Raw genomic sequence first — 17,404 nt, 5'->3', positions numbered from 1 at the left:
ATAAGATTGTTTCTGTAGCACATAAACATGCTAAAATTTCTTCCATTTTAAAACAAAACTCCCCCCTGTGTACTCCCCATTTCTCTAAATCCCTTTTTAGCAAAATTGCTTGGAGGAAATATCTTAATCATATTTTCACTCTCTCTCCTTTCATCCTCTTTTGAATCCAATCTTATTTCACCAATGAACTCCAGCAGGCAATTCTTAGGGCCTGGGATTTAGCTCAGTGGTGCCATGCCTGCCTCGCAAGCACAAGGTCCTGAGTTCAATCCCCGATACCAAAAAGAAAAAATCTGCCCAATTCTTGTTCATTACTTTATCTGACTATTATTAGCATTTGACACAATCAATTAGCCTTTTCTCTAATACTTTCTACACTTGCCTTCTAGGACACCATACTCACCTGACTTCTGCCCTTCTTTCCAAACTCATGTTGGGGATTTCCTCATGTTCCTAAATTCCAAATATGGAAGTATCTCAAAACACAGTCCTAACTGTTCTTATTTCTCTCTCTCTACTCATGCAATGGATGATTTATCTGTACTATGGCCCTGAAGACCATCCATGGGCTAAGACCTCCCTCTTGACATCACACTTGTATTGTCTAATTGCCTTTATGACAAAACAATTCAACTATCTAGTTGGTATTTCAAACAACATAACAAGAGCTCCCACTGCCACCTTGCTCTTCCTGAAGTACTTCTAATTGCTAAGCCTATAGCTTCATAGTCCCTTTCGATCCTTTTCTTTCTCTGATGCAGTATATCTCATTCATTCAGAAATTTCTATGAGGTATGTCTTCAAAATATATGCAGGTGTCTAACCACTTGGACTCCACTGTTACCATCATCTTCTACTTGAATCACTGCAGTAGCCTCTTATGGTAGTCCTTATCTATGCTAGAAACAAATGGTGCACTGCCTTAATCAGTTTGAGCTGCTATAACATAATATCACAGCCTGTGTGACTCAAAACAACAGACATTTATTTCCCACACCTCTGGAGGTTAGAAGCTCAAGACCAAAGTAGTGGAAGATTCAGTGTCTGGTAAGAGCCTGTTTCCACATACACAGCCATCTTCTCAGTCTAAGTCCAAGTCAAGGAAGATTCCATGTCTGGTAAGGGACAGCGTTCTGGCTCATAAATGCTACCTTTTTTTTTTTTTTAATGAGGTAATTATCCCATTCATACTAATGGCTCTGCTCTTGACCTAATCACCTTTCAAACACATCATCTCCTAATACCATCACATTCGGGTTTAGGATTCAACATGTGAATTTAGGGAACACAAACCCTCAGCAGGCAGAGTAAAATAGCTAAATGGAGTCACTGATAAAGGGATAGTTTACAAAGGTATGGATAGGATTAAGGAGAAATGGGAATAAATGGTTAAGTGTCCTGTGTCCAGCAGGGCAAGCAGGGGACAGTGAAGTCATTAACACTCTTAGACCTGAAGAAGCAAGAGTTAAGAGTAATTAACAAAACACACATGCATCAGAAGTTGTTTTCTTCAGTGGAAAAATTCAATCAGCCTAAGGCAACCTCCAGAAAGAAAGGTGGAGAAATGAGGATCATGAACTCACATTTTTCCTACCGTCTGATGCACTGATCACACAGCTAAGTGAACTCCAAGCCAGAAGACCAAAGAGACCATCAATGCAGTCCTTTAAAGGCAGCTTCCTAACCTCCTGTGCTCCTCTGCAGCACATAGCATGGTTTAAAAAAGGGGAGGGTAGAGAGGGGATCTGGAGGGGAAAACAAAATTTATCAGTAAAATACCCTGACCTGCAAAACACAAATGTTACTTTCATAGGGTGAAATGAAATAATCTACATAAAGCAAATGTCTGGCATATAATTTTTAGAGAGAAAAAAACCACTATTTTCCTGGCATTATTTCAAATATGGATTTTTGTAGAGTGATGCTTTCCAAACTTCAGGTTATGACCAATTAGAGGGTCATGAATTTAAAAGGTTTTCTAGATTCATAAATAAATAAATAGCCAGCCAGGCAGAGTGGCACATACTTGTAATCCCAACATTTGGGAGGCTGGGGCCGGAGGATTGTAAATTCAAACCCAGCCAGGATTTCAGGCTGAGGGTCACATAATGAAACCCTATCTCCAAAAAAATGGGAAAATATAAAAAAGACCAGCAGGTATCTCATGAAGTTAAGATACTGTCTCATAAAACACAAATTTAAATTATGGGTATCTGAGTGTGTATGTGTGCGTGTGTGTGTGTACAGCTGCATATATGCTCAGTGTGCCCAAGTATGTATTTGTTCCTTAGACCATAATGTAAAATATTTTTCTTATTAAAGGTCATGTCAAAAAATGTTTGAAATTCACTATGCAAGAAGAAAACTCGTACATATCTATTCCCTCTCACCTCTCACTTATTCCTCTTGAAGCAGAAGTGATTTAACCAATTAACATATTTGGAAGCAGAAATTGAACACACATTCTTGTCCCTGCCAGTCCTTTTTTCTTCACTTATTCTCTGCAGTAAACTAAATAATAGCACCCAAAGATATGTGGATCTAATTACTGGAACCTGTGAATATTATCTTATACTGCAACGTCTTTGAAGCTATGATTAAATTAAAGGTCTTGAGAAGAGAAGATTATCCTGGATTATATGTGCAATTACATATATCCTTTAAGAAAGAAGCAAAAAGAGATATTACACACAGAGAAGACCAATATAAAGACAAAGAGAGTCACATTTCAAAATGTTGGCTGCCAATATTAGAGTGATTCTGTAACAAGTCAAGGAATTCTGGCAGTCACCAGAAGCTAGAAGAAGCAAGGAATAATTATTTATCCATTCACTAGTACACGGGTATTTTTAACGGGTTTTCTTTTCATCAGAATTTGAGCAGATAGGGAGAAAGAAGAACCAAATTAATATCTACAAGTGCAACGTCCTGAGAATCAAGCAGGTCTCTGCATATCAAGTTTTCCTGTGGCTTCCCTCAGAATAATAAGGCCCCACACTGATGGACGATTATGTGTAGAACACACTATGTACATAATCTCTAACCACCCAAAAACATGGCAAGGTAATCATCACTGCCCTTGTTTTACAAACAAAAAACACAAGAGTCATAAACAACTTCCAACTCATAGAACTAGTAAGTGAAAGAATCAGGTTGTACCTTCAGTTTGATCTACCTCCAGAATCAGAGCTATCACCATCTGGACAAAACGTCTCGCTCTATTTCCTACTTTCAGCTTTTTAAGGGTAGGCTTTTGTATGGTAACTTGTTCATCAAGCAAACATAGTTTATACACAGCAACAATGTGCATAATGAATTTTCCCAAGTAACATTCTAGTTTGTTTTTGTCAATTTGTTCCCAAAGTCTTATGCTTCCATTGATTATTTATTTTGTAGTTATTGGGTAAAAACTAGATAAAAGAGAGGCAAAGAGGGACGATGTACACTTATTACTAGTATGTTAGTGTTGGAAGACATTAAATAATGTGTTGACAATTTCATCACAAAATTCTTAGGGCTACATGGGCTCTTGGAGTTCCAAATGGAAAATATTTTTGTAGATGAGGCAGCAAAGCCAAGATATTCATATACCAGTGTTTATCTAATAACCAACCCATTACAACAGAATTGCACTGTAAACAGATTTTTAAAACTATGTAATTTCAAAATGGGAAGTAACTCCAAATTTATTCTAGTCATCCAAACATTGCATTGTAGAACTTCCATTATTGTCATTATTTTTCTTTTCTCAAGCATTTACGTAGGCATCTATGAAATGGATGCACTAAAACGTCAAACTCAAGCCCTATTTTCTGTTGGGGGACTGCAGAGGGGTTAAATTTATAGTTCGTTTCAGTTGTAGAATGTTGAGATTCCATGAGCAGGCCACTTACTGTCTGTGAAGTGGCCCATTCTACAAAATAAAAATCCAAACATTCACATAAGACCTGTCAATTTGTATCTTGAAATTTCTTTTAAATAAACACTGCAGTCGAGCAACCCCTTAATATTATAATAATTTGTTTGGCTTTCTGGAACATCTTCTCGTTGGCTACTTAAGGCTGCTACACATTTGCGTGGCTTCATAGTGGAAATCTATCACAACATGATTAAGCATATTCCTCCAACTGAAAATTATAAACAATCCACCGTAAGTGGCAATGCGAGGTGCAGAGAGATAGAAGAAACTATTTCCTCATATTCTTCTATACTCGGGCCTTCCCTGACAAGAATTTCTAGGTCCCCAAAGTCCCGGAGCAAAGAGCAAAGGACCGAGAAAAGCCCCACCCTTAAACCTCGATAAGAAGCGACCCGCCCACCTTTCAACCAACCCAAAGTCTGGTTCTCCGTCCTCCCACCACTGCAGCGACCTTACCTCCTCCTTTTTGGTCTCCTTTTACGACAGTTTTCCGGCTTGGTTTGCGACTGCTACTGCCGTAACTCGTAGGGCTGTAGTACTTGGGAGGTTTATGCTTGCAGGAGGTGGTTGTGTTGCTTTCTGGTAAAGGCAGGTAGTTGGTGGCCATGGCCTTGGGCTGGGGTGAACTGCACTCCCAGTGAAGGCGGAGAGCTGGGTCGAAACATGGTGAGTGCAGCCTTCCGGTGTCTCCGGCGACCTCAGCCTCAGATGCTAACTCTTAGCTGAAGTCTCAACTTCAACCTCCGGCTTCGGGGAACTGGAGCTGAGGTTCGGGTCCTTAGTGAGTCTCTGGGCGAGAGGTTTAGATCTCCGGGGCTTCACAACTTCCAGGACACAAAACTGGTGGTGCAACCCTCTTGGGTCACTGTGTGCTTACGCGGTTCCTCTCCAGTCCCTGGTCCGCCGTCCTGATCTCTGGGTGCGAAGACAGTACCCCTTTTGAATTTCTCTAAGGTCAAAGGCTGTTACGGATTTGGAGATTAGTGGAAACGCATTTGATTTTTTTCTTCGGTTCTTCCCCTAACACAACCTCACACTATTTGCTTCTCTTTGCACTGTCCTTTCCCTCAGGCTGTTGCTGACAGAAATCCCTAATCCTTGTTTCCTGAATATACATTTGGGGCTCTGCCAAAAAAAACAGAGTTAGCATCTGAAAACTGAAGTTACGTTTGGTGTTGAAAATGCCCTGTGTCAATTTTACAGGAAGGCCGTAAACAATTTTTCCTTCGGTAGCAGAAATCTTCTTTGCCTTGCTCTTGATTGACCTTTAATGTGACCTCATTTCCCTGGGGGTGAAAGTTTTCAAAGGAAAGGAATGTACCTTTTCACTGCTGTAGAGGTAAATAAGCAAGTTGACTTGCCCCTCTTCTTCCATAGTGAAAAATCTCATAGGGTTACAATGCATCGTATGTAGAAGTTGCGGTAGTTTTAAAGATTTGTTGATCAGAATATTTCCACCTTAAAGATTGTTGATCTCATTACACTTGAAATGAGTTTGGATGGGAGAGTGGGCATGAGGAGAGTGAAAATTAAAGAGCTGAATATATTTTTTCCCCTTTACCAGGCCAGTACAGTGGTAGCAGTTGGACTGACCATTGCTGCTGCAGGATTTGCAGGTTTGTTTATGGTTTGGGAGTAGAAATGAAGTGGGGAGCCTGGGGATTAATTTATTTATTCTGTTGCTTTTGGTTTTAGGCCGTTATGTTTTACAAGCCATGAAGCATATGGAGCCTCAAGTAAAACAAGTTTTTCAGAGCCTACCAAAGTCTGTAAGACTTACTTTTTTTTGCTAATTTTCTTGTTTGAAGCCTAAAAGCCGCACTTAAGAGGGGTGAATTTACAAACATCTATGAAGTTCAGAGTGATTGTTTGTGGCCCCTTCTTTTGCATTCCACAAAAAGGATGTAGAAATTGGAATGATGCTACACTAAGAAATCAAATGTTATGAGACAGTTTAAGGGGCATGGTGTTAATAATTGTAGAACTGTGAAAGTCAGTATCACTGTTCACATACTATTAACTTCAATATTATCATTGTACTTTCTTGTTTTCCCTCACCTGCTCTGTATCAAAAGCACAGAGAGATCTAAAGTGCTCTATTCTTAATGCGTAGGCCTGGCACTCCCTAAGACACCTAGAAAGCACAGTTAGGTACAATAACCATACTCTGCAGTCAGTTAATGAATTTGGCTGTGGAAGCCTGTTGAATATTTTTATGTAGTAATTAAGTGTGTGATGATAGTGATGCTATTACCAATGATTTCTAACCTAATAAGGTAGCATGATTTTCTCCACACATCATAAAGTCTTGTTTTAGTGGTGACCTTGAACTCAGAAGACCTCTTTTCTTGAGATACTTCTAAATGTTAAAGAGATCAAAACTTTAGAATATGGCTAAATGGGAATAGTCCTCCCTTCTCTCCTGAAAGAACTAGTTTTGAAACACTGTTCCTGTTCTGTTGATCTGTTTAGTGATTGTTAAAAATATTACTTCTACTTTGTAAAACAAATACCACAGGAATTGCACATCAAGTTCTCTGAAATTTCTTTTCTACTGATGTTACACACTTTCTTTAAGGAACTTTATTAATCTTTCTTTATAAATGTATTTCTTTTCAGGCCTTCAGTGGTGGCTATTATAGAGGTGGGTTTGAACCCAAAATGACAAAACGGGAAGCAGCACTAATACTAGGTGTAAGGTAAAATAATTCAAATATTCTTTTTCTACAACTAAGTATAGAGAATTATTAGAGAAATTTTGCCCCAGGAAGATTGATATTTTCAGTTTTAGTCAATGGAGCCTTGCTGCTCCTCCTTCCATGTACATATTAAAGGTCTGAACACTTATACAAAAGTCAAAGAAGAAGCCACACTAGGACAGAGCACTTTTTCATTCATCGAAAGACCACAGATTATCACAGTGCTCAGTGTTCTCTGTAACTGAGTAAAAATGTTTTCTGTGGTGAAATTCTGCCTTCATTTCCAAATACTTCAGTGTTTTCCTTTTCATTAAAAGGAATTTGTAATGAATATTAACCAAGTCCAACTACATTTTGAGAATGCCTTAAAGGTACAGTTTAGTTCTGATTCAGAAAATATATTTTACATCTGAGAGTCTCATAGTTTTTTATTTTTTTATAGTATTTTTCTGATTTATTAGTTTCACAATCTTTAACTTCCTCATGTGTACAATTTTTTTGTTGTGATCCAGAAGACTGAAGTAACTAATACCTTTTCCTTTTTTAATTAGCCCTACTGCCAATAAAGGAAAAATAAGAGATGCTCATCGACGAATTATGCTCTTAAATCATCCAGACAAGGGTAAGTGATCATTAAATTCTTCTTTGTATGTTCCTGGAGTAACTACTATTGATAGAAAAACTTTTTATCTAATTCTTGACTATTGTAAGGGAAATACATAAATCTGTGTGTAAGCAGTCTTCCAGTCTGGATCCATCTATTTTTTTAGTATCTTAAAAGAATGAAATCTGAGTGAAAAAATTTATAGAATAATAAATACTGTAATTTGACAATAATAATAAATGTTAACAATGTTTTGAGATCTACAATTGTGATAAAATTGACTTGCAGTAGTGCTGGTTACGAATACTACCAGTTTTTTTTCTCTTACATTCATAAATAGAGCAAATGTTAAATTTCAGTTAATGAAACTAAAATTATTTATCCCCACTGTAGATACTTGTAGCTGGAGATTACCTAATTAGAAACTTATAGGATATTTTATTTGCTTCTGATATACTTTCAGGAAGCCCTCACTGTGTTGAAATCAGTTAATTCCTTTGAACACCAAAATGTAGACCATAAAAATCAAATTCCAGTATGCTTATGTAGGAGAGGTCTTTCATTAAGAGAGCTTTAAACAGGCTTGTTCAGTTGTTTGGCATTGGACCTCAGTGTATGACACTTAGTTTTTATTACCTGGAGGACTTTTGATTTAGTAGCTCTAGGGTAGAGCCCACAAATTTGCATTTCTACCAAGCTTCCTATTGATGCTGTTTGCTGCTGTTTGGACCACAGTGCTCCATAAGATTAGTACGAAAGTACCAATAGAGAATCTTATGAAAGTACAGTTGATCACAGGAGAAAAACTGAGGACAGGAAAGCAATCTAAAGCAAACTCGGGTCTTCCCAACACAGAACACAGAAGCTGCTGAGAATATCATGTTTTTAAGATAATACAGTAAATTGATGCTTATTTATAACTTGTAATCATCATGAATTGGCTTATACTACTTCAAAAGCACATATATATTTGAAATGTTAAAATCCTATTTCTTTTCTTTCAAGCTTTATAAAGATAGCATTTTGTGTAAATCTCCGTCATATAAATTACCTCATTTCCCGTTGATCAAATATATTATAGTGATCAGTTGGAATGTCGTTTTTTAAACAATAAAAACATAATTTCTGTTGATTCCACCTCTCATATATGGGATCTTTGAAGTGAAAGTAGCTTTTTACCAAGCACAAACTTAAAATCTACATCATAACGATTCCTTTTTCCTTTCTTTCTGTAGGAGGATCTCCTTATATAGCAGCCAAAATCAATGAAGCTAAAGATTTACTAGAAGGTCAAGCTAAAAAATGAAGTAAATGTATGATGAATTTTAAGTTCATACTAGCTTATGTATATGAGTACTAACTTTTTATAATAAAACACCTCTGAGCTACAGTTTTCTTAAAATGATTTAGCATAGCTCAATCAAAGCCTTGGTTTAATGTTCTTGAGTATTTTAAAATCAGACTACAGGTTATTATTTGGATTAATATTCAATAATATACACCATTTAATAGAAACATTGTTCATTTCTACCCACTTAGCAAGTAATCTGGTATCTGTGTGCTCATCAAGGCAAAGTTCTTGTTTTTTTGTTTTTTTCTCTTTGTTTTTGGTACTGGGGATCGAACTCAGGACCTTGCACTTGCAAGGCAGGACCAGCGCCACTGAGCTAAATCCCCGGCCCTCAAAGTTCTTGTTCTCAAGGAGCGCCCTAGTCTAATGAGAGACAGACAAAGTTGTAATTAAAATATATGATAAGTATGATGGAATTAGCATAAAATGTTTAAGTAGTTTAGAATGTTATCTTTGGGAAGAAAAGTTGTTCAACTACAACTGAACCAGCTCTTTGGAACCTTGTCTGTAAAACTCAGTTTACCCACAGTGACTTAAGAAATTACCTTGGTAAGTTACCGACCATTCTGATATACTAAATTAAAAACTATAAAAGTACAATAAAGGTTTGAAGTATTTACATTGTATTCATCCAGCCCCTTAAAGATATCGAACACATAAATTTTTCTTTTTCTTAACATAATCCAGGTTTTATTGTTATGACCAAGCTTAAACACTATTGGCAAAACTGAAATTCCCTCAGTATCAAAATATTACTCACCTTGGACCACTAAAAATATATATACTAACAAATTTAAATGACATTTGAATGCAGACAACCTTCAGCCTAAAATAGTGTATTTAACAATCTATATTCTTAAATAATGTATTTAGAGGACCTATAGAAAACATGAGGTAAATTATCATTGATCCCCAATAGTACATGTAGCTCCAAGATAAATTATACTGCCATCTAAACTTTCTTAAATCAGTGTAAAGTTCTTATCAATGTAGAACACAAGGGTTTTTAAGGTAAAAATGGTGGAGGTAACCATATTTAGTTGTTTAGGGGCATTTTAGAGTAAGACCATATCAGCTCTTTTGGTTTTATATTGCATACCTTTATTTAAAATCTCATAAAGTCTGTTATGACTTATAGTATGATAAAGCACAAGCTTTTAAAGCTTTTGTGCAGGGATAAAGTTATTTTGAGAGGCAGGGGGTGAAGGCATAGTTGGTTTCCATTATTTGCAACAGTTGTGTTCTAAAGTTGTGAATACTGAATTAGCAGACACTGATTCCTCTGAGCCTCTGGGTCACATTCTGTCAACCAGTCATTACACACATAATCTTGTATTATGTATGTTTCTGTTTAAAGATACCTTGTTTAATATATATTGTTTCTCAAACTTTGTAGCATATAACTCACCCATTGCATAGCACATCTTTCTTTGCTTTTATGAACACAAGACAACACTTTACCATGGCTGGAAGTCATCTTAAAACAGAAATAACTGCCGGGGATTTAGCTCAGTGGTTCCGCCGCGGCCTGCCTCGCAAGCTCAAGGTCCTGAGTTTGATCCCCCATACCAGAAAAAAAAAAAAAAAGTAGAAAACATAAATAACAAAAAGCACAAACATGAAATTGGACACTAAATGAACCACAGAAAGGATACTTGTTTTTAGTATAAGAGCTGAAACAAAAAAGGCAGAGCATTCATTGTCTTAATAGTGCACTTCAAATTTGTCAATGTTCAAAAATGACCAAGAAAGCATATCGTGATTTTGAGATTACAAATTTTAGTAAGTAGCTGAACTCACAAATAAGGAATCTACTATTGACTGACTATAGTTTATTTTTATTTCAGAAACGTTATGAAGACATTTAAATAAAAATCAAGTTAACACTTAAAATACATTGTTCAAAGTGTGATAAAGTGCTCATATGTAATCAAGTATGAACTGTAAAAGGGAGGCTTAATGTAGGTATAAAGACTTTTGTTTAATGCAATTAACATACCTGTTTTAAGACAGGTGTTAAAAGAAACTTTAAAATACTAAGGAGCACAGTAGATTGTTTTTCTTTCATAGTAATCAGTTTTCTCTAGACCTCGTTTCAAATAGAATTCAATTTCATTGAAAGCTGTTAGGCAAATGTCATCTTAAACAGTTCTGTATCACAGCAGGGTAATTGATGCAAATATGATCTGCAATACATCCTTCATCTTTTAGTGGTATTTTCTTACAAAATACTTAAAATGTGCTAGCATTGTACTCAGGATAGTTATCTCCATAACTATGTACATTTTGCATGAGAAACTGAAGTTTAGTGAACTGAGAAAAGCTGATTTTTGACAGATTTAGACTTCCATGCTCTTAACCTGCGTGTGTGTGTGTGTATGAATGAAAAGGAATAGTTGGAGATGTAGCTCACTGGCAGGAGGGCCTTGGGTTAATTCCTAGGGCTAATAAAAAAGCACACACTTAGAAAATACTAGGGCAATAGCAAGTGAACTGTATGCTAAGGGTTAAAGTGTCCTTATCTGAAAAAAGGGATCAAATTTTCTTCCATTGTTTATACCCTGGGAAACACAAACACTGAGATTACTTCCAAAGTTACATAACTAGTGAAATTAAAATTAAAGTTCACCACGTTCATTTACAACTTGGTTCACTATCATGTTAGCTCTCAATAGTTATACAGGGTGGGAGAGTTCTGTCTTACACCCTTAGCAGATTTGGCATAAAAGGTTTTGGCATGTCTCAATCCCTTTACTTTTGCTTTTACTGGCTCTCTGGGTTAACATCATTAGTCCTAAGATGCTGTATAAAAACTGTTAGGCAATGAATAATCTTAAGAGGTTTACTATCTTTTCTCACTTTGTTTTAAGCGAATTCTCTTGCTTTCAAATATTTTCCAGATGATGGAGTACTTATGGAAGCATTTAAATAAAAATAGTCATCGTACAGATCACCACTGAATAAGTCACACCAAGAAGTACTGAGAACCCTTGTGTGAAAAAACAGGTGGCATGTAAGCCCCATAACTATTTTATTTATTCTAGAAACTGCTTGTTCTAGAAAATTTGGATAGTTTTTCTCTGCCATCTTATTAGTTCTAAATTTAAAAAAAAACAAAACAGGAAGATACAAGACAGCTAGAAGCAAAGCCATATATAATTGGGGAAGATTAGGTACTTAACACATGGTAAAATCCTTAACATATTAACTGTGCCATACCGAAAAGCTATAGTGTATTCAGTGCTGTGAAAATGTATGCTCTACCTTGAAAAACCTTTCATCAGAAATATATAGAAATAAAATTCAGTCAAATGCTTCATTTAAAGGATTAGATTTAATCTAGAATGCTGTTGAATTTTTTTAAACTGATGACAGCAACCTGTTAACAGTTGTTTTGCAGTTCAGACATCTGTAGAAGTCATTTTGAGCATAAATGAGCCCACCAACATACTGATTCTGATGACAATGTAAAGCATGGCTAAGGAACTTTCAAGAATAGAATAGGGTAGAAAGATGTAAGTCTGAAGTAAACAAAATTTAAAAATATTTTAAATGTGCTAGATTAAATGTTAAAATCCTGGACTGAATAACCCTGAGTTCCAGCAACCATAGATCATCTAAGCACTTGCTTTTTATTGTACTATGGTGCAAGGTGCTGTGTAGCTGCATAGAAATAAACTGCTACCTTAACAGGATGTAAGAAGCATTTTTATCCTGTTACCTATTATTCCTGACCCAATGACAGGGTAACAGTCCCATGTTATAGTATAATCTGGAACATGTTCACACCCACCTTAATGTTATTTCATTTAATGGAATTTCACATGTAATGTTTAGAGTTTTCTTAAAAAACAGCAAATCATCTGAAAAATGAAGCTCAAAGGAGGTGAAAATCTCCAGACAGCAAATAAATATAAATCCAGAAAACTGTTGGGAAATATTTTTAGGAAAAATAGAAACTAAAAAGTAGGTACATTTTACAGTTAACTCATTAAAACGGTACAAATTTACAGAAAATACTTCATTCAAAAAAAAAGAAAACTGGGGCCAGGGATTTAGCTCAGTGGTTCCACCACCTGCTGCGCAAGCACAAGGACTGGAGTTCAATCCCCAGTACAGAAAAAAAAGAAAACTGATGACTGCGATACAAAGAAACCCAAGGTAGTAACTGGTATACTTAATAGTGGAACTATAAAATTAAGTCAGTAAAGAATTATTTTCCTCGTCTTGGTTATTTTGCAGTTGTTTTGGCATTTAACTAGTTTGAAATGTCTGGGATAAATATGTTACATAAGACAGTTTAATTCACTATACTGCTTCTGAAAGTACTTGGGCACATGGTTAAAGTTCAGTAAGGTTCTGATGTGTAGACTCCAGTTAATGTTAATAGTGGGAGGGCCCTGATCTGATCAAGTAGCTCAGCCCCTGCTCGATGAAACTGAAGCCAGAGCAAGTTTGGTGAAACTGTTGCTTCCCAATTGTGCACTTACCTGTAAGATACTTTCAAATAATCACACACTGTTCAAAATAAATTATAAAGCTGCATTATAGTTTTTTCAGAAGATTTCATGTCCTTAGTACTTGCAACATAAGATACAAATGAACCTGAATCCAGTTGATTTTTTTTTTTCAAGAGTACTAGGGGTTGAATATAGGCCTTGGCCCTGGACTATATCCCTATGCTGAGTTCTAACTGGCAATCCTACTTCAACCTCCCAGAGTGCAAGGGCTTATAGGCTTGTACCACACCTGGTCTGATAAACCCTTTTAAAAAATATATTTATAGATCATATGTACTTCCATCACCTAGTAATAAGGGGTTTTCTGGATGTTTACACTCTTTATTGAATTTCTATAATAAATATAAAAATTATATTCAATCATTGGAAATTGTCAGCAGTTGGTCACTTTTGACCTATAAAAGTGGTAATATCCTATTATTCCATCTATGTAATTATTTCAACCAGCAGCGTGTAGTTTCACGTTAACACTACTTGCCAAAAGTCTATAGCAGATGGCAATTACTGCAGCAGTTCCAAAAGTAAAACTCAAATGTTATCATAGGTTGATACTGGGTTATGAGCAACAACACTCCATTCAAGCACACAGCCTTTTAAATGGGCCAAGAAGTTTCACCATATTAGAATCCTCATGAAAAAGATGAGATGTAAACCATGATGGCAAAGATGGATTTAAGACTTTTAACATCTTACCCATTCCAAATCCAAGTTCCTTGAAGCCCTCTAGAAAATAAAAAGGATTTTCCTTTACTATCATTCTCAATGAACTCCTTAGTCATCTGAATGGCACAGGACTTAATGCATTAGAGCCAGTTTTCAATTTACCCTTTTATAAACTCACTGCAGACAGTCTGTGAGAATACTAATTGATTTGAACCTCAAAAAAACACGTGTTTGCAGATAACAAAAAGTTTCCCACTCCAACTGCAACACTCAGTTAACCCAACCTTACAGACTCCCCTCTCTGGATAGAAAACCCATCAAAACAGCAAACAGCTACAAAAATGCCTGTGACTTTTAGCACAAATGTGTTGGAAACTGCCTGCAAAGAATTGCTGAGATGGATGGGGATACAGGCGTTTAAACAGAAGGGTTTAACTGAGAACAGCTTAGAGCCTCACTATTCTTCAGGTCTTGTTATCACTTGTAATTATTTTCTATAAAACACATTTATTTAAGCAACTCCTCTCCAGTTTGTCCTGCAGTATCTCAGGTAAGTTTCCATGCATTCAGTTGGTGAAATGTACTGCTTAACTCTACATTAAAATGCTTATTTAAAAATTAAGGTGTGTATACATACTATAATTGCACTAATGTGTGACCTCTTATCAGAGGTAATACTTTGGACAAGAGTTTCAAGCCCTTTTGAAGTTTTAAAAACAAAGCACCTAAACCAGGAATCCCTTGGCCTCCCTAGGAATCCAGAAAACCAGATCATTTTTGTTCCCCACAAACTTTCTGCTATTACATGGTCCAGTTCTGGTCTGTATGTGATAAGGCTTTTGAGCTGTGCAGGATATTTCAGAGTTTTTTGCTTGAATGTCTTTTAGTGTATAGTGTATACTAAGAAGTGCTTTCCCACTATAACACCTCATCTAAATAGGATGCAACCAAAAAGATGGAACCCTCTCAAAATCTGGAAGCCAACCTAAATCAATTTACATCTGGGGAGTGGTCTTTTCACTAATATTTCTGAATCTGTGTACTGCTTTAAAAAAGGTCCACTTACCACCATTCTTCAGAGTACACATTTCTTATAGAACGAATCACTGAGTTTAGGCATTTGTAAAGTAATGAAATCTTCACAGTTATTTCTTAAGAGTATGATTATTTATACTGCTATTCTGAAGAACTGCTTCAGCTATACATACAAGATAATTGTTATTGAAATAATCTATGAAAAGGTTTTAGTAATGCATATAGGAAAGGACAAAGAAAAATCATTTCTTCATACCACATTTGCTAACTTGGGGATTAACTAAAATTCTTTCTGGGCTGGGGGTATAACTCGGTGGTACATTCTAGCAAGTGCAAGGCCCTTCCTTTAATCCCAGCACAGTAATCAAGATCTCACTATGTGGCCAGGCTGGCCTGGAATGCATAATCCTCCTGCCTCAGCATCTTGGAATTACAGATGTACATCACCATGTCTGGCTATCCAAGTTTTTAAAAATTAAAATTCTGTAACCCACTTATGCAGTTAACTTTTTAGCTTTGACAGAGTTAAAGAACTTTTGTAAGTAGCAACTTAAAAATTTTACTATTCAAAAAAAGAGAAAAAAGAAAATTTCACTATTCATCCCTTAAGAATTATCAGGAATTATCAACGTTTTCATGGGGAAAAAAACACATTCAATATTAGCACACTTGAACTTTAGAATATATCTGAAGGCTGTTTATAATATATATTGACTGGGAAATTTTTACATCGTTAGCTATTCCTTGAATTATACTTCAGTGCCTGTAAATCAAAATCACTTAATACTTTCATGCACATAAAAGCCCACTTTTCAGGTATCAAATTACAAAACCAAATGACTCTTGTTCAGCCATCCATGTAGTATGTTGAAGCAAAGACCTCCCTAAAGTCCATAATTATTTCAGTTGACCTCACAATTAAACTGTATAAATTACTTTCTCTAAAAATAAATTGGTTTCTCTAAATAAAGTGGTTTCACTAAATTTCATGTAAAAGTTTTTATCTTTGTGAAATTAAGCCTTCAACCAAAATATCTAAACTGAATGATATTCAATCACTAGTATGAAAACTTTCAAAATTTTTTCCTTGTGAATCAAAAGGTCAATTACTGGCCTATTCCTTACTTTAAAAATTGTTTACCATACTTTTAAAAATAATTTCTAATAAAGAATTAAAAGGCAAAAGTAAAATTCTGGCTTCCAACCCTCCCCCCCTTTTAAACGCCTTTGATTAGAATTTGATACAAAGATCTTTCCTCTAATATGAAATGTACTCTTAACAGCTTAAATTTTAAATGTTAAGATTTCATGGAATTCATTACAAAATGATTAAATGGTCAACTGACATATTAATATTATATATTAGCAGCAAAAGATGCTTTTGTAAAGCAATCTAAGAATACTATTCTAGGCCTATAAATAGCTCCAACTACTTTTTTAACAATTGGCATAAAAAGTAGCAAGTTAAAAATCAGCAAATGGAAGATCAAAGTTTATTTACTACCTGCATACAAAAACATATTGCACATCAAACAACCAAAATTTAAAAAAAAAAGGAAAAGAAAAAAAAAGGAAAAGAAAAAAAAAGATACTATACTAACGACTAACATGTAGTTTATACAGAATAAACTTTCTGGAAATTGATCTTTTCAGTAGTTCAGGTTATTACGTCTGAATGGACATGACTAATTCAGCTTAGTGTTTTGACTAAAGCTATGTTTGATTTTTAAATACTGTACACTTTAATAAATAAGCCAAACAAAGCCTGTTGAACAGTCACTGCCACTATCACCCAGTGTCCCTGCAGATGAGAGTAACAAATGTATTCCAGTGGTCTGCAGATTTCCCCCTACATACAGCATTTAAAAAACACATTAAGACAGACCAGTTTCCAGACTAAACTAATGAAGAAATTACAATTCAGTGCAAAATATTTTTAGACTGCATTTCATTCTAGTTTTCCTCAGGTGAAGAAGTGGTTGCATATTAAAAATGTAACAAAAGCAGCTAATGCCTTCATAAAGAATATTATGTTAGGGATCCCACCCCACCCACCTCCCCCCATCTCTGCCATATTTTGAAAACAAAATAACATTTCCTATAGCCAGCAACTTTTTTTAATGTTACATATACTATTCTCAAGGCACATCTGATGATATATTTTATAACACAGTTGGTGTCAAAGTATGTTTACAAATGATTTCTTCAGGATCCCTCCCCTTTCTGAATTCCAAATGGAGGAACTGAAAGTGCGATGTAGACTGGCGATCCATATTCTATCTTTGGCAAGCTTGTACAAGCACTATTGTAAATGTAATGTAAAAGAACTGTAAACTAGGAACTTCTTCAGTTTATGAAACACCATTTAGGACTGCTGCTTCTTGAGTGTTTTCTTCTTTTAAGGTATTAATCTTTTCTTCTCCTGGAGTACGCTGTAGCTTAGGAATTTCATCGCCAGAAGCACTAGTTGGGCCATTTATTGCCTTTTCTGAAGGACCATGCTCTTCAATCACATCTTTTACCTGCCAAAAGGAGATGACTTTATTAAACTGTTTATAAATGAAATCTACAGTTGAGGAAAAAAACAGCTACATAAACATCGATGAGCTAATA

General features: G+C 35.6%; 2 protein-coding genes across 31 annotated transcripts in view; one reads left to right on the top strand and one right to left on the bottom strand.

The window, feature by feature from the left end:
• Positions 1 to 17,404, bottom strand: part of Fxr1 (FMR1 autosomal homolog 1) — an 877,806-nt gene that overhangs the window by 797,881 nt on the left and 62,521 nt on the right. For 26 of the 27 annotated variants that reach the window (XM_087186580.1, XM_087186582.1, XM_087186581.1 and 23 more), the window contains 2 exons: positions 4,376 to 17,313; positions 1,584 to 1,745 (listed from right to left, as the gene is read on the bottom strand). In XM_087186580.1, the coding sequence (XP_087042706.1) occupies positions 17,143 to 17,313 (171 nt within the window). In that variant the 3' untranslated portion in view covers positions 1,584 to 1,745; positions 4,376 to 17,142. The remainder of the gene's footprint in view (positions 1 to 1,583; positions 1,746 to 4,375; positions 17,314 to 17,404) is intronic. The other variant, XM_087186579.1, reaches the window with a different exon arrangement.
• Positions 4,410 to 13,123, top strand: Dnajc19 (DnaJ heat shock protein family (Hsp40) member C19). Of its 4 annotated transcripts, none has more exons than XM_087186601.1 (7): positions 4,410 to 4,585; positions 5,484 to 5,535; positions 5,615 to 5,688; positions 6,539 to 6,618; positions 7,170 to 7,240; positions 8,458 to 8,535; positions 11,474 to 13,123. In XM_087186601.1, exons 1-6 carry the CDS (start codon positions 4,583 to 4,585, stop codon positions 8,526 to 8,528), a joined length of 351 nt encoding a protein of 116 aa, XP_087042727.1. In that variant the 5' UTR covers positions 4,410 to 4,582; the 3' UTR covers positions 8,529 to 8,535; positions 11,474 to 13,123. The 4 variants fall into 4 exon arrangements, with proteins under 4 accessions (XP_087042727.1, XP_012927238.1, XP_021110436.1 ...); XM_021254777.2 differs by lacking the exon at positions 4,410 to 4,585 and adding an exon at positions 5,126 to 5,258; XM_013071784.3 differs by lacking the exon at positions 11,474 to 13,123 and having other exon boundaries at positions 8,458 to 9,192.

This window comes from Heterocephalus glaber, unplaced genomic scaffold, assembly GCF_053883595.1.
Source record: "Heterocephalus glaber isolate CG9 unplaced genomic scaffold, H.glaber_assembly_v1.0 deba00001504, whole genome shotgun sequence".
NCBI classification, from domain to species: Eukaryota; Metazoa; Chordata; class Mammalia; order Rodentia; family Bathyergidae; genus Heterocephalus; species Heterocephalus glaber.
This window is presented reverse-complemented; position numbering and strand designations above follow the sequence as displayed.

Bases quoted from the DNA above. Each gene is read 5' to 3' on its own strand.
- Dnajc19 (XM_021254777.2), top strand. From the start codon at position 5,235: ATGTACCTTTTCACTGCTGTAGAG. The intron at 5,259-5,483 runs GTAAATAAGCAA...CCCCTTTACCAG, and splicing joins ACCTTTTCACTGCTGTAGAG to GCCAGTACAGTGGTAGCAGT. The intron at 5,536-5,614 runs GTTTGTTTATGG...TTTTGGTTTTAG, and splicing joins TGCTGCTGCAGGATTTGCAG to GCCGTTATGTTTTACAAGCC.